Source organism: Salminus brasiliensis, chromosome 19, assembly GCF_030463535.1.
Source record: "Salminus brasiliensis chromosome 19, fSalBra1.hap2, whole genome shotgun sequence".
NCBI lineage: Eukaryota > Metazoa > Chordata > Actinopteri > Characiformes > Bryconidae > Salminus > Salminus brasiliensis.
Genome location: NC_132896.1, coordinates 20,571,095 through 20,584,956, shown reverse-complemented (window position 1 = coordinate 20,584,956; position 13,862 = coordinate 20,571,095). Strand labels below are relative to the sequence as shown.

The window sequence follows — 13,862 nt, the reverse complement described above, 5'->3', positions numbered from 1 at the left end:
AATGCTGGGATAAATTATTTTTAAATGGTTATTTAAACCACTGGCACCTATATCTTATACACAGGACTGAAATACAAAAAAATGTTAAAAACTACTAAAAAGCCACTGAATGCTACAATATCAACCTAACTGTTGATATTTAGTAATTATGCAGGTCACAGCATGACACAGCAAGCTATAACTTGAAATACTATATTATCACACACACACACACACAGAACAACCCCCCATGCTATGAAGGAGTCTTAATTCCCCTGTTCTTTGGAGACCTATAAGAGCGTGTGTGTCTAAATATTTGCATATGAGTGGTATTAAGTCTAAGTGGCCACAGGCCAAGCACAGAGGGTGCCATTCATGCCCTATCTGACATCATCAGGGGCTCCAAACGGCTCCTGATTGCAGGAAATGCCTAATACAGGAGATTTGTGTCACTTTGTTACATTTTGTTGATTTTGGGGAAGTGTTTCTGGCGTCCGAACGCAGCATGGGCACGCTTATAAACGCCCTCCTCTCTAATGAATGGAAATGCAAGTGCAGCCTAGTCTTCTCCTGGGAGAGAGACATTTCCTTAGAGAGGGGGAGCACTTTAACTTTGTTTCTCTACACACTTATTTAGAGCTGTCTCTTTGCTCTGAATAGTCCCTCTCTCGCACACTTACACACACAAACACACACAAACACACACAAGGTTTTTAAAGCAAAGTTAGTACTAGGACTTGGTATCAAAATCCAATATTTTTATGGTACCAACAGAATTACTTATTAAGGGAATGGGTTGACGAAAAATCTATCACTTATCACTTATCGCTTACCCCTGATGCAGTCGAACAGCAGAGACATGTTTGGTATCTGATGTTTGTTTCTTTAGTTTACAACATGAGATGCTAGGCTAACATTGCTAACAAATGTTGGGCTATATGTGCTTCAAAAAGCAATAGAAAAGCTACATAAACTACAAAAATATAGTTTTTAGGGCACGGATAGCTTACCTTGAGTCATTTTTATAGACTATGTGATGTTCTAATGCAATGTTCTGCACTTCATCAATCTGTCAGCACCAAACAAATGGAGATCTGAAGTTTTGAGATGGCTGAGAGATAATTTGGGTGTGTATTTATGGAGACTTGATAACAGATCTAGGTGTTTTTAGCAATGTTAGCCTAGCACCTCTTATTCTAAACTAAAGGAGCAAACTCCAAATACCAAACACTCAAATCTTAAATCTGATTTTTACTTTAATCTGACAGATCTGATTTGTTCAAGCTTGTGTGGACAAATCTGATCTCATCCGATGAGTCACTGTCATATGTGGTCCTAGATCAGATACGCATCCGATTTGTGGGCATGTGACGTGAATGTGAGTGGTCAGATCAGATTTCATGAAACTGCAATTAAAGTTTTCATCTTTGAGTGAGAGGAGAAAAGAGACTCTGCTCTTGAAGTATATTTGCAAATCAAACTGTTGAACCACCTGGTGTTTGCAGAACAATGGCCTGACCAGAGTCCAGGCCTCAGCATCAATGAATGTATATGGAATTACTTGGATACCGAGAATACTGAAATAATATTCATTTCCATATCTTTACAGTTTAAAGCTTTTTTGTTGGTCCTGCAAAGGTTCTGTAGGTTACCCCTCATTCTTTTCTGCATTTACTGCAAAGTGTTGTCCTGACAAAGTCCAAAAACAAATACACACACACACACACACACACACACACACACACACACACACACACAGTTACAGACATCCACAAGCAACAGGGGAGTTGGAGTGTACCTGGCAGCTCCAGCCCAGAGCTGTGTGAACAAAGAGCTGCTTAAGGAAGGCCAGGGAGAGCATGAAACATGCATGACGGAGGCTCCTGTGTGAAGCTTTCATTAGGCCCCCGACGCAGCTTTTAATACATATTTCATTCTGCACGAGCCGCGCATCAGAGCTCGTTTGTGACCTGCCTCCGCCGCCTTGAAGTGACAAGCGCATCTGAGGCATGTAAACAATCCACTATAAATACACGAAAACACATTTCTCTCTTTGTTAGCATCACTGCAGAGCGTGTCAGGCTCAGTGTGTGTTTCTGCAGCGAGTGTCTGCGTGTGATTCGCCTTTGTTTCGTGGCTCAGTTGTTGTGGAGCAGCGAGAGTTGGAGGAAGAGAGAGAGAGAGAGAGAGAGAGAGAGAGAGAGAGAGAGTAGGTAGGACTCCACCATCTTCATCAGACACATCTAACACTCAGGCACTGATCACAGATATGGCCTGTCATCCTGACACCCAGCACTTCTCCCTTCTTCCTCTTAACTCCCCCGGCTCGCTCAGAGAGAGAGAGAGAGAGTGTGTGTGTGCGTGTGTGCGTGTGTGGGAGTGAATTAAGTCAAGATATGGTACAACATGTCAGGGAAGACAGTAAGCAAATCTTTATTCAAGTTTGCCCTGTGTCTTATTGCATACACGCTGAAAGTGAGGCATTGAGTATACTTGATTCCAGTGTGTACATCATTTCCACATGAATAAAATATAAAACATAAACACAATTACTGCCAAAAGTACATAAACGGAGTCGGTGAAATATCTTTTATTCATGTGGATATGATGTATACCTTTGAATGAAGTAAATTTAGTGCATTTCATTTTTCATCCCTCTGTGTTCCCTCTTGTGTTCGGTTTGTTTTATATCATTATACCACCCCCCACCCACCCACCCACACACACACACACACACACACACACACACACACACACACACACACACACAAACACACACACACACTCCTTCTGTCATTTCACTTTTTCCCACACACCCTGTTTCCCCAACTCCCACTTGTGGTCTACACACACACGCACCTACACACACACACACACACATACTCTCCACGTTGCCAGTAAGTGAGTTCTCAGCACGGACTCCCCCAGTGCTAATGAGAAGTGTGTGTCGAACAACTCCATAAACCTGCTCTGTAACAGTGGCGCGCTGCTGGGCCGAAGCCAGCCAGCCAGAGCCGCTTCTGTAGCTCCTCTGTACCAAGTTATGGCCTTTTAATGGGAAATCTTAAACACGTTGTGAGTGCTCCTCGGCCTGGGTAGGCCCGTTTCTTGCCACACTGTGGTTTGGGTAGAGCAGTGCAAAATGAGCTTAACCCCTTCAACCCTAGGCTTAGGATTCAGTTAGTATTAAGATATTAGTATTAAGTGGTTGCTATAAAAGAATTTGTAGTGCTGATCAGTGGTGCACTGAACAGTACCTATATGACCACATGGATTCATACTGGATCCTTACACCACAGTCTTATTATGCAGGTAATAATCTGAACACTTATTATCCAGTCACTCAATAGTTAAATGACCACATGAATTCATACCGGATAAATGTCGAACCAACTTTTTAAAGAACAGGCTTATTGTTTAATTATTGATCTTAAGGTGTATACCTATATAACCACATTAATTCATACTGGTTTAGAGTTTTATCTTTTCAAACTCAATCCTTAAAGGTATATATTTCTTTGCTATTGTTATAGTTCAGTAACTACAACAAGGACTCAAAGGTACCACAAGTGGAGCACTGATCAGTATCAGTAGAATGACACCATGTGAATTCATACTAGGTAAAGGTTTAACTCCTTAAACTGACGTATTATTGAAGGTAGCAGGGCCAGTGCCAGCTGGGCTAGATATATAGTAAATAAATAAAGGTGTATGTAAAGAATCGCGTAGCTGACCTGTTCAACTGAATGAATGGTATTCTGGGAAATGTAGTGAACGGTTCTTTTTGCCCACTGAGCCCAGAAACTTGAGGCTCCACAAGTCAGGGACAGCAGAGCAGTGCAATATTATGCCAGCATGTCCACTTGGATTCCAAACTACTCTCTCTCACTCTCTCTCTCCCTCTCTTTCACTGCCAGCGACATCATTAACAGGTATTGCAGTGCCCTTTGCTGGGTCCACAGAAATAGCCTGTAAATCAAGCGTTGAAATATGCGCTCATAGGGGGGACAGAGGCGGCGAGATAAACGGCTTTTTATTGAGGTGGCGCTTTGAAAAAGTGAGCAGTGGGCCTGTCCTCCAGCCACCATATTTACTCCTCTAGTGTGACGCCCCTGCCTTTCACTCACACATATAAATCTGTCTCGCTCGCACACAGCCCGATCGCCCTGCACAGTGACAGCCACCGCCAACATTATCAGCTTCAAAGAACTTCACACACATACATACACACACACAGCGCCAAAGAATGTACACACACTTAGCACAAGTAAGGAATTTCGAGGAATTGTGCCCACCACCTCGACACAGCTGAATGACAACATCACCAAACCATCTCATGGTTTCACTGTAGCGTAGCATGCAAACCTTCTATTATGGCTTACCAGCAATGATTAGTGCATTAAACTATATATTCATATTAGTTTAATACATATGTGTAGTGATTTATTTGCAATCAAGAAGGACATGGGCCACAAAGAATTTTGTCAGCAAAAAGGTTAAAAGGTCAGTAACAACTAAGAGCAGCAACACACACACATGCATACAGTACACACAGGCATTTTGACGACACATGATTCGCCAAGTGTTCAGACTGTCACTACATGAGAGCGCCACAGGGATACAACACTGTACACTAACACCTGCTAATTACCTGACACCTTCACACTTTTCTACCTGCACCCTTGGCCTGGCTGCATGCACACACCACTGCATTTTTGAATGTAGGATTCTTAGAAAGGGTTATTCGGAGCAAATCTCATTTATTTCAAATCTTATTTAAGTTTCTATAGCAAATATATATTTTTTAGAACCATATGTTCACACTAAAACATGAACACGAAGGAGTGTTTCTTTTTTTTAACAAGGTGACAGACACCTAGCCTCTTATGCTTAATATTCTGTAATATTCCGTTATAATCTTAAAACTTGTTGTCCAGTAACTATTACACATTTTCAGTAACTAGTGGGAACAGAGATACATTTTACAATATTCATAAAAGATTCTGAATATTTTTACTGAAGCAACCTGCTTAGTTCTACTACAAATGACAGTATGTACATCACCAGCCGTTTAAGACCAATTCAGCTTAAAGTGGCATGAGTGCAAACATTACAACTTACCCCATATGTGGGGATAATTGTAACCAGTGGGGGGCTCGGTCTGGTAAAATGATGCAAAATCAATTAATTCAATATAATTCAATGTTGTATGAATCTGACAAGCTTAATATGTGATTCACAATACATGTGATTAGTAGGGGAAAAGGCTGTGCCAAACATGACTTTGGCCCAGTGGAAGAGCTCAAATCAGAGATATTTAAATAAATAAATATGTATTTACATTATATTTACAGTAGCTTTTTGAATAATGTGTTAAAAGAAATTGGACTTCTCTCATTGTTTTTATTAATACCACTGAAGTATAACCCCAGCATGTAGAAGCTATAATATATTTGCAGCTATACTAGATCATTTATATTTCTATAATATTTATAAGCAAGATGGTGCTTAAAATAATTTAGGAATGAACTCTGTGGCTTATAAACAGTCTTTTAATTGGGCAATTCACAGGTGCTGTTGCTAAAGGAACACGAGAAGATCGCTGAAAGCATGTTCCTCTAATTTTGAGGTTCTAATAATTCACTTTCATACATTTTGAGTCTCTAAATCCAGCTGGCTTTTCTGGCTCTGGAAAAACCGCAGCATGTAGGCCAATAGGAAAGGAAGACAAACCTATTGCGCGCAGAGTCCCACAGCGATCGGGTGGAAAAATAACAGCGAAATCCTCTTTCCTAAATACGTTGTGAAACATGGGCCGTCCTAAAGCACACTCAGCTGTTACTAGTTTAGGGCCTCACTTTCCCCCAACTGCTCCGGTTTCCAGCAGAACACACACTTTTACACACAGAGAGATGTTGCTGGGTTTTTGTTGTTTTTTTGGAGGGGTGGGGGGGGGGGGTAAAGCTTGTGCAAGTCAAAGACTGCCTTCACTGGCCCCTGAAGCCGCAGTAGCCCCTAAATGCACTCCACAGCAAAGAATACAGCATTCCATATTAAAACTGAGACTGCTTATCCTGAACAAACACATGTATACACACACAAAACAGATACATGAGGTGGCAAATGGGAGCATCACACCTTCAACAGCAGTGTTTTAGCAAGAGTGTTTCAGTAGGTGAATGTCAGACGTACGCACACACACACTCAAACAACTGTCATCTTAAATGCTCTCCCAGAGAGAGGATGTCATATTTAGACACTATTAGTTCCCCATGCCCCTAAGGCACACTATGCAGCACAACCCCAAACTCACTAGGGTGCATGATACCACCACAATCACACACACATGCAACACACACACACACACACACACACACACACAAGCCGCTGATATTTCCTGCACCTTCGTCAATTTCCAGCAGTCACTCTGGCAGTCCAGGAGGACTTTGTATACATTCTTATAAATATATAAGGCCTTACCTGTTTGGTCATGGAGTCAATCAAGCGTACATAAAAGTCTTGCTCTGTCCTGATACCTGCAGTGAAGAGACGAAGAGAGTTGAATCAAACCGACCTAAACCAGATTTGACTCTTTTTCACATTTCTAAGGACTGGTTTCCTGGACAGGATCATTAAAGTCTGGACTTACAGAATGTAGAAATATATAGATCAGTACAGTACGGGTGTTTTAAATGTAGGCTGCTGCCTAAGCAATCTGAACGCATGTCAGTAAAGCTATAATAGCTGATCCACTTCAGAAGAAGTTGAGAGAAACAGAAACGTGCACAGAATGACCCATGTGCCCTTCTCTTTCTGCCCCCCAGTTTGTCCCCCGCTGCATTAGTAAACTGTCAGGACTCTTTCTGATGGCCTGAGCGGTCTGTCTCTTTCGGTTCCTTTCACATGAAACACTGGACACTAACATTACGGTTCGTGGGAGAGGCCACTGTTATAAGCCAAACATAAGAGTAATACCTTTATTAAAATCGATAACCGAGGTCAGCAGAGCACACGGCTCATAAATGCGTGGCTAATTTAAATAACCAAGCTCAGGAGCATAATCAGGAAACTGGGACGTTTTAAATATCTGAATGAAGATTTTTAATACGGAAGATTGTGGAGCAGAATCAGCGGCACTGAGCTTGAATTGCTCTTGGAGGAAGATCTTTACATGAGAAACGTGAGCAGAACGCCACGTGCTTTATTGATGATTTTCATTTTTAAATCTGAAGTTTTATAGCGCGAGACGGCAGTACTTATTTTTGGCAGCATTAATGTGAGAGTTTAACAGTTTGTTCAGCAGCTGGGTGGACAATAATAATAATAATAATAATAATAATAATAATAATAATAATACAATTGCACTGCTACTATTAATTATCGTCATAATAACGGCAACAACAAAATGACAGCTGTAATAATAATAATAATAATAATAATAATAATAATAATAAATACACTTAATACATTTCAAAAAATTAACCATAAAAAGTCAAACGTTTGAAAACTATGAACGAATCATAAGTACTCCTAAAATGTCCAAATTAAATTTCACATCGTTCAATGATATTTAGTTTCTGTGTTTTACTTCCCGTCTGCTGCTTCCTGTCGTTTTTTGTTTTTGTTTTGTTTTTGTTTTTTACATAAACTTTAGCATTAATTGCTAATAAATGGCTGCACTTGCTTACCGTTGCTGTAGAGGAGCTGTAGTTTGTAATGGATCCCATTGTTTGTCTTTTCTCCGGTGGGTTCCTACAAAAATAAATAAATGTCCACATTATGTCCCGCTGCTGCAGAGAGCAGCAGACCACGGTCAGCTGCATCCCAGCAAACCCCCCGTATTCCAGTGTAGTCCTGGTCATTCAGTCCGCACAGTTATTCACACTGAAGCGCAGAGTTTAACACATCCTCTACACACAGTGCTGGTCACCCCGGAGCGGAACCGGGCCCAGTTCACACTGGAGCCCCGGCGAGCTCTCCTGTTTGTAACGGCACCCATAACCAGGCAGAGCCGATACAGGACAGTAATCATCTAACAGCAGGGTTAAATAAGAATAAGAGCAAGCGGGGCAGGGCGAATCTGAGAGAGGAGACAAAATGGGAAGAAAGTGGTGTGTGCTTTACACTCGGTCCGCTCCGGGCTGGAGCTGCGCTGACATCTACAGAAAAGTGGGACCGTGTTTGGAGAGCAGCTGAGGCAGCTTCCATCAAAAACTGCCCCGAACTGGCCTTATAAATCATTAATATAGCCAAAAGAATCAAATTACAGCTCTGACAGCAAAGAGGAGTCAGAACACTATACAGCGCTGCTCTACAACACGCCGTTTGTGTTCACACAGCGGATTTGAACTGTTTTAATTATTTCTATTAAATAAAACTAAAATGAGTAAAAACCCTTCAAATAAAACACACCTGGTAAAAGCAATGGCTTCACAGAACCGTCTGAATGCCTAAATGGTTATTTGCCTGGCTGAGTGGTTCTGCTATAAACTGAGAAGCACCTTGTGGTTCTTTAAGGACCCTTTTTTAATAAAATGGCTTTATTTAGCGTTAAAAAGGCCACGCTATTATTATGGGTTAAAGATCAGCTTTCTGCCCTTTGTGCTGGAAGTGTTTATGGACAGACTCTTGGGCCTCCAGTGTTGTGTGGGTGTTCGGCTGTGATAAAGCGCCACTTGCCTTCTCTTTCTCCACAAATCCCACGAATGAGGTCCTCTCGATCTCCACGGGCTGCCCCTGTCTGTCGTACAGAGCCAGCACGAAGTGGAAGAAGTTGGATTTGCGCAGGTTGGAGGGCGGCTGCTTCTCAAAGTGTGCCCGGGCCAGACCCACTCCACTGCGGCCACACACACACATACATATTGACACTCATTAACTCTGCCAGGCCATGGTGAATCATGTTAATGTACATAAAGAATTTCGGACAATTAGACAATAATTCACAATCGGAAGTTTCGCCTTTTCACACTGAATAGTTTTTGTGTTTGAGAGTTTCTGTCTGAGCAAATATTCTGTGATCTGCCTTTAAGCATTCATAAGGAGTCCAAGTTTGCGAAAGAAATCTAAAGTTTGAGTCGTTATAGAGTCGTACTAGAATAGGGTATTTAAGACGGCTGTTTATTTAATGTTTGGTTAAAAAAATCGAATAATGAATATAATAATATATTCATTTCATAATAATAGACAATATTAATCTATCACACACACTATATATATATATAATTATCTCTCCATATATCCATATATCTCCATTTTTCTTATATCAGCTTTATAATAAAAATAATAAATTGAAAATTGACCCACGTGTATTTAAAAGCACACGATGAGACATTAAGATTTTATAACTTTACACATTTACTTTTTTTAATTTTTACTTTTTTTAAGCCACTTTTTCTGTTTTGTCGGTAAACGTGACTTACTTTCCTACCGTGTTTTTATTTCAGTCTTTCACGTTACAGAAAAATCCAGACAACTAAAAACTTGAATCTAAACTCGGACAGTAAACCGGCTCCAATCGAGCTGTCCGGGCCGAGTGTGGAGATGCGGCCGCTGCTGGGATGGTGTGTGCGTGTGTGATGTGCAGGTTGATGCCGGCTCTCCTCACCTCTGCGCGGCGGTGGCTGCGTCCAGCACTCCGGCGCCCTGCATCCACGTCCTGACCGCGTTCATGCCGCCGCCCATCGGCTCCTCCTTCATGCTGCTCCCGCTCCTCTGAATGCTCTCCTGGATCCCGAACATGAACGCGCACTTTTTCTCCCCGTCACTTCTTCTTTTTCTTCTTCGTCCAGCTCCGTCCCCCCACTCCTCTTCTCTGTCTCCTCTCTGATCGCTCTGTAAAATGCGAGACTAAAGTGTACGGCAGGTGGAGTATCAGAGCGTCCCTCTGCTGCCTCGCGTCCTCTCTGAAACAGCAAATTTAAAGAAAAAGAAAAAGAAAAGAAAGAAGTAGCGCGTGGAAGGAAGCGCGAGCTGTCAGCATAGGGTTTGGGAGACGCGCGAGGAGACCCGGTGAGATCTTCACTGATGGCTCCTTGGTGTAGAGAGCAGAGCTGATCGGAAAGAAGGAAAAAGTCTAATGTCACTTTAAGAAGGAACGGTATCAACAGCAGCTTTTGCGGTGGGCTAGATCAAATGTCATTATCCACAACCTCCTTTTTTGCTCTTTATTTGCTTTTCCCCTCTTTCTGTTTTGCTTATGCTGTGATCAAATCAAAATCAATGAGCGATATTGAAATCAGGCAAAGGGAGAGGTGGAGACCCTCGTGGCGGCGGATCCCGCGCTGCTCCCCGTGTTCAAACGGGACCGATTTGTGCTCTTTCCCAGAGGAATCCGATGTGACTAGCTGTGGGAACGAAACACAAGCAAACTAAGCCCCAAAGGGAAGAGGGATGGACCGTGTGTGCGCAGTAGACGCCCCCCCCCTCCCCCCCTCCCCACACCCCCCCTCCCCACACCCCCCGCCCCACCAACAAAAAAAAAACACAGGCAAGCCCCCGTACTTCCATTAGCAGAGCACTCAACCGCGGCGCCCGCCACCGCGTGGACTTTTTCCTTTTTCCACCCATATTCCGATAACACCGCCCCTCCTGTGCTATGATTGGCTACTATTAGCCGGTCTCCTGCATTATTATTGGTTACCAGGTCACAATCACCAAGACCCCGCCTACAGTGAGCATCAGCAGCTAATAGTAGCTCTGGGTTTGCCTGAAAACCGGTAGGGGATGAAACCACAACGCTAATGACCTACTAACCAATCATGGTAGGAGGCTGACTACTACTAGCCAATAAGGAGACGGGATTTGTGCGAATAAGGGTGGGGAAAGGAGGCATAACACGTAATTGCATGTCACAGTCCGTTTTCTCCACTTAGCGGAGCGGCGTGTTTGGAGAGCAAAGCCACACGGAGTTACACAGACGACAGAGGTGTGATAAACCCACGGACTGTATCTGCGCTAGTACTAATACAGCTGTCTCGAAAATAAATGTTAGTTAAATGTACTTTACTGAAATGCAGTTGGTTAACTTACATTATTTTATCTAGAGAAATAACACATGTAAACAGGCTTTGCTTTTACGTGTGATAAACTATTTCGCCTGACCACAAAAATCAGTTTCCTAAAAAATGAATATCATAATATCATATAATTATAATGAATTAACATTCCACGTAAACGTTTTGTCATAAATTAGATTTAAAAAGAAATGAAATAAATGGAAATCTGATACACCTTACCTCCACGAGTAAGAGTTCAATAGGCTAATGCTGTAAATAGTACACATTTCTATTACTTTTATTAATGACAATAAGTGCGGGAACTATTTATTAGAAAAATAGCGTGTGATAAAGAATATGTGTAAAGAGAATTATTTTATTATTTGTTTTCTTAAGGATATAAAATATACTAGCTAATGTAGGATGATTATCCGTTTAAAGTGTGATAAACAATATTAGGAGAAATATTAACACAGTGTCCGGAGGGTTAATAAATTACATGTATTGGCACTAACACGAACACATGTAATACTGATAATACACACCACGTCACATCCTTGTTGAAGAGCACATTTTAGAAACCCAAAGCTTTGCGGCCTGCCTGTTCCCCACTGCTTAACCCAAAAAGCGACAAAAAAATCTCTCTCTCTCTCTCTCTCTCTCTCTCTCTCTCTCTCCCTGTCACACACACACACACACACACACACACAGAGGGGAACACAGAGACAGCAGCTTGGCTAACATTTATTTTCTAATGTGTGTCTATAGGGACATGTGTGCGTCAGTGTATTTCGGTCATTGTGGGGACTACAAGTCCCCAGGATGATATGAAAACCACAAGACCACAATTAACAAGCTAATGTTGTTAACGTGGTTCAGCTAGTTCATCTGCTCGTCATTCATTTGAACGTGGAAAACGCAGCAATGAAAAATGAGCGCTGTTTAGTTTCAAACCGCCCCCAACCCACAAAACATAAGTACACACTTGTGTCCGAGTGTATAGACGTGCTAAAGTGTGTCACGGTTTAATGAAGAGAAGAACACGGTGTTTATATTGTGCGAATATGTTCGCTCCAACTTAGCCTTTATGAAAATCTCAGACTGTTGGTCAGTGTCTTAACATCTCTCTCTCTCTCTCTCTCTCTCTCTCTCTCTCTCAGCCTCTGGCTTTTAAAAAATGAAAATAACAATGTTGGATAAAACGCTATTTACTCTGTTGGTGTGTGTGTGTGTGTGTGTGTGTTTACACCAAGAATTTCCCGGGGACGCGTGGAAATATAATTTAAAGTATCCGGATTGCTGCTTGAATTAATATTTTAATAATTTATTATTGAGGCTCGAGCGATTCTAAACTGTGCTTTAAATGAAATAGGCGAAGAATGAATAATCGGACAGCATTCAATTCAATTAGATTTAGAAAACTGACGGCAGACCAAACCTGCGCCATATTGAACGAAAGCCTCGATTTACCTAATAATTTATTATAGACTAATAATGACAAATAAAAATATGATATATGAGTGGATTTTTCAAGCTTTAGTGATAAAAAAACTAGTGTAGAAGTGCAGGTCGCAGAGGAGGCAAAACCCTGGAACCACGTAAAACAACAACAACAACAACAACAACAGCAGCTCTCTGTTTGTTTGTTTCAGAATTTTTTTTTTTTTATATTAGTCTACTCATACCTGCTCACTGATACAGCTTTAAATCACACTAAATAAATCCCGTTCTCTTCTTCTTAAACATGGACAGGTTTAGGAGAAATCGCAGTGATGTCTTTTTTTATGAATATTATATTCCTGTTCAGCTCCCTCACCGAAGCCCTGGTCACATGCAAAATATGTGAGAAGTCAAACAAACTCCGCGGGTGCATTATTTCCAACTGTAAAATTCTTCTGCTGGTGAACTGTCAAGTTCAAGTGGACGCTGGAAGAGTGGCGAGGTGATAATGCCACAGTGCCACCGTGCGGTTTCTGGTGGAATCACAAAAAGAATTCAGACACCATGGTTTAGACCAGTGGTCCCCAACTCTGCTCCTGGAGAGCTACCTTCTCGCAGACTTTGGATCCAACCTTAATACGCCACACCTGATCCGACTAATTATTGCCTTCAGAGGTCCCTGATTGGCTGAATGTAAGTGTATTCTGTTACAGATTGATTTCCTGTTAAAACGTGTAGTTGTAACACAATCCAATGGATTATTGTGCTGAAGTAACATACTCTGATTACTTCCCATCATTTTTGGATTACTTCTGCTGATTACTCATATCCACCTTAATCTTGTGTCTTCACGAAGCAAATTCCCTGCCTACTAAATTATACTGCATATCTCACTACTGGAGCAAATCCTTATCTCCAAAATTATGAATCTAAAATGGTCTAAACTGGTGTACACTGCTTTGTTTAGGGCTGCTGGCGTTTATAGATTATGTAAGAAACTAAACACAGTAGAGCAAGGTGGAGTATTTGAGAAGCTTTCATTAAGTCGTCGAGGATAAACACTGACCAGTCATAACATTAACACCACCTGCCTGGTATTCAATAGGTCCCTCTTTGTGTCACCACTTCGGATTTGACCATTCGAGGCATAGACTCCACAAACATTCTGAAGGGGTCCTGTGCTTTATGTATGTATGACTTTTACCTTCTGTAAAACATGCCATTAAAATGTTTACATATATATATATATATATATATATATATATATATATATATATATATATATATATATATGTAGTCATATTCTGGCCATATTCTGTGGAAAAGGAGTTGAAGGTGCTCGAGGAAGCATGGCCCAGACACCTTGGGTCGTATCAAGTCTGGCAAACCAACTTCAGGACTCCTCAGTGGTGCGACACTGCTGGCGTTAAGTAAGTCATTGTGTAGTGT

The 13,862-nt window shown here is 41.5% G+C and overlaps 1 protein-coding gene across 3 annotated transcripts in view; it reads right to left on the bottom strand.

The window, feature by feature from the left end:
* Positions 1-10,307, bottom strand: part of ebf1a (EBF transcription factor 1a) — a 144,164-nt gene extending 133,857 nt beyond the window's left edge. For all 3 annotated transcript variants that reach the window (XM_072663088.1, XM_072663086.1, XM_072663087.1), the window contains exons 1-4: positions 9,584-10,307; positions 8,659-8,815; positions 7,668-7,731; positions 6,460-6,515 (exon numbers count right to left, since the gene is read on the bottom strand). In XM_072663088.1, the coding sequence (XP_072519189.1) occupies positions 6,460-6,515; positions 7,668-7,731; positions 8,659-8,815; positions 9,584-9,717 (411 nt within the window). In that variant the 5' untranslated portion in view covers positions 9,718-10,307. The remainder of the gene's footprint in view (positions 1-6,459; positions 6,516-7,667; positions 7,732-8,658; positions 8,816-9,583) is intronic.
* Between the last annotated feature and the right edge of the window lie 3,555 nt (positions 10,308-13,862).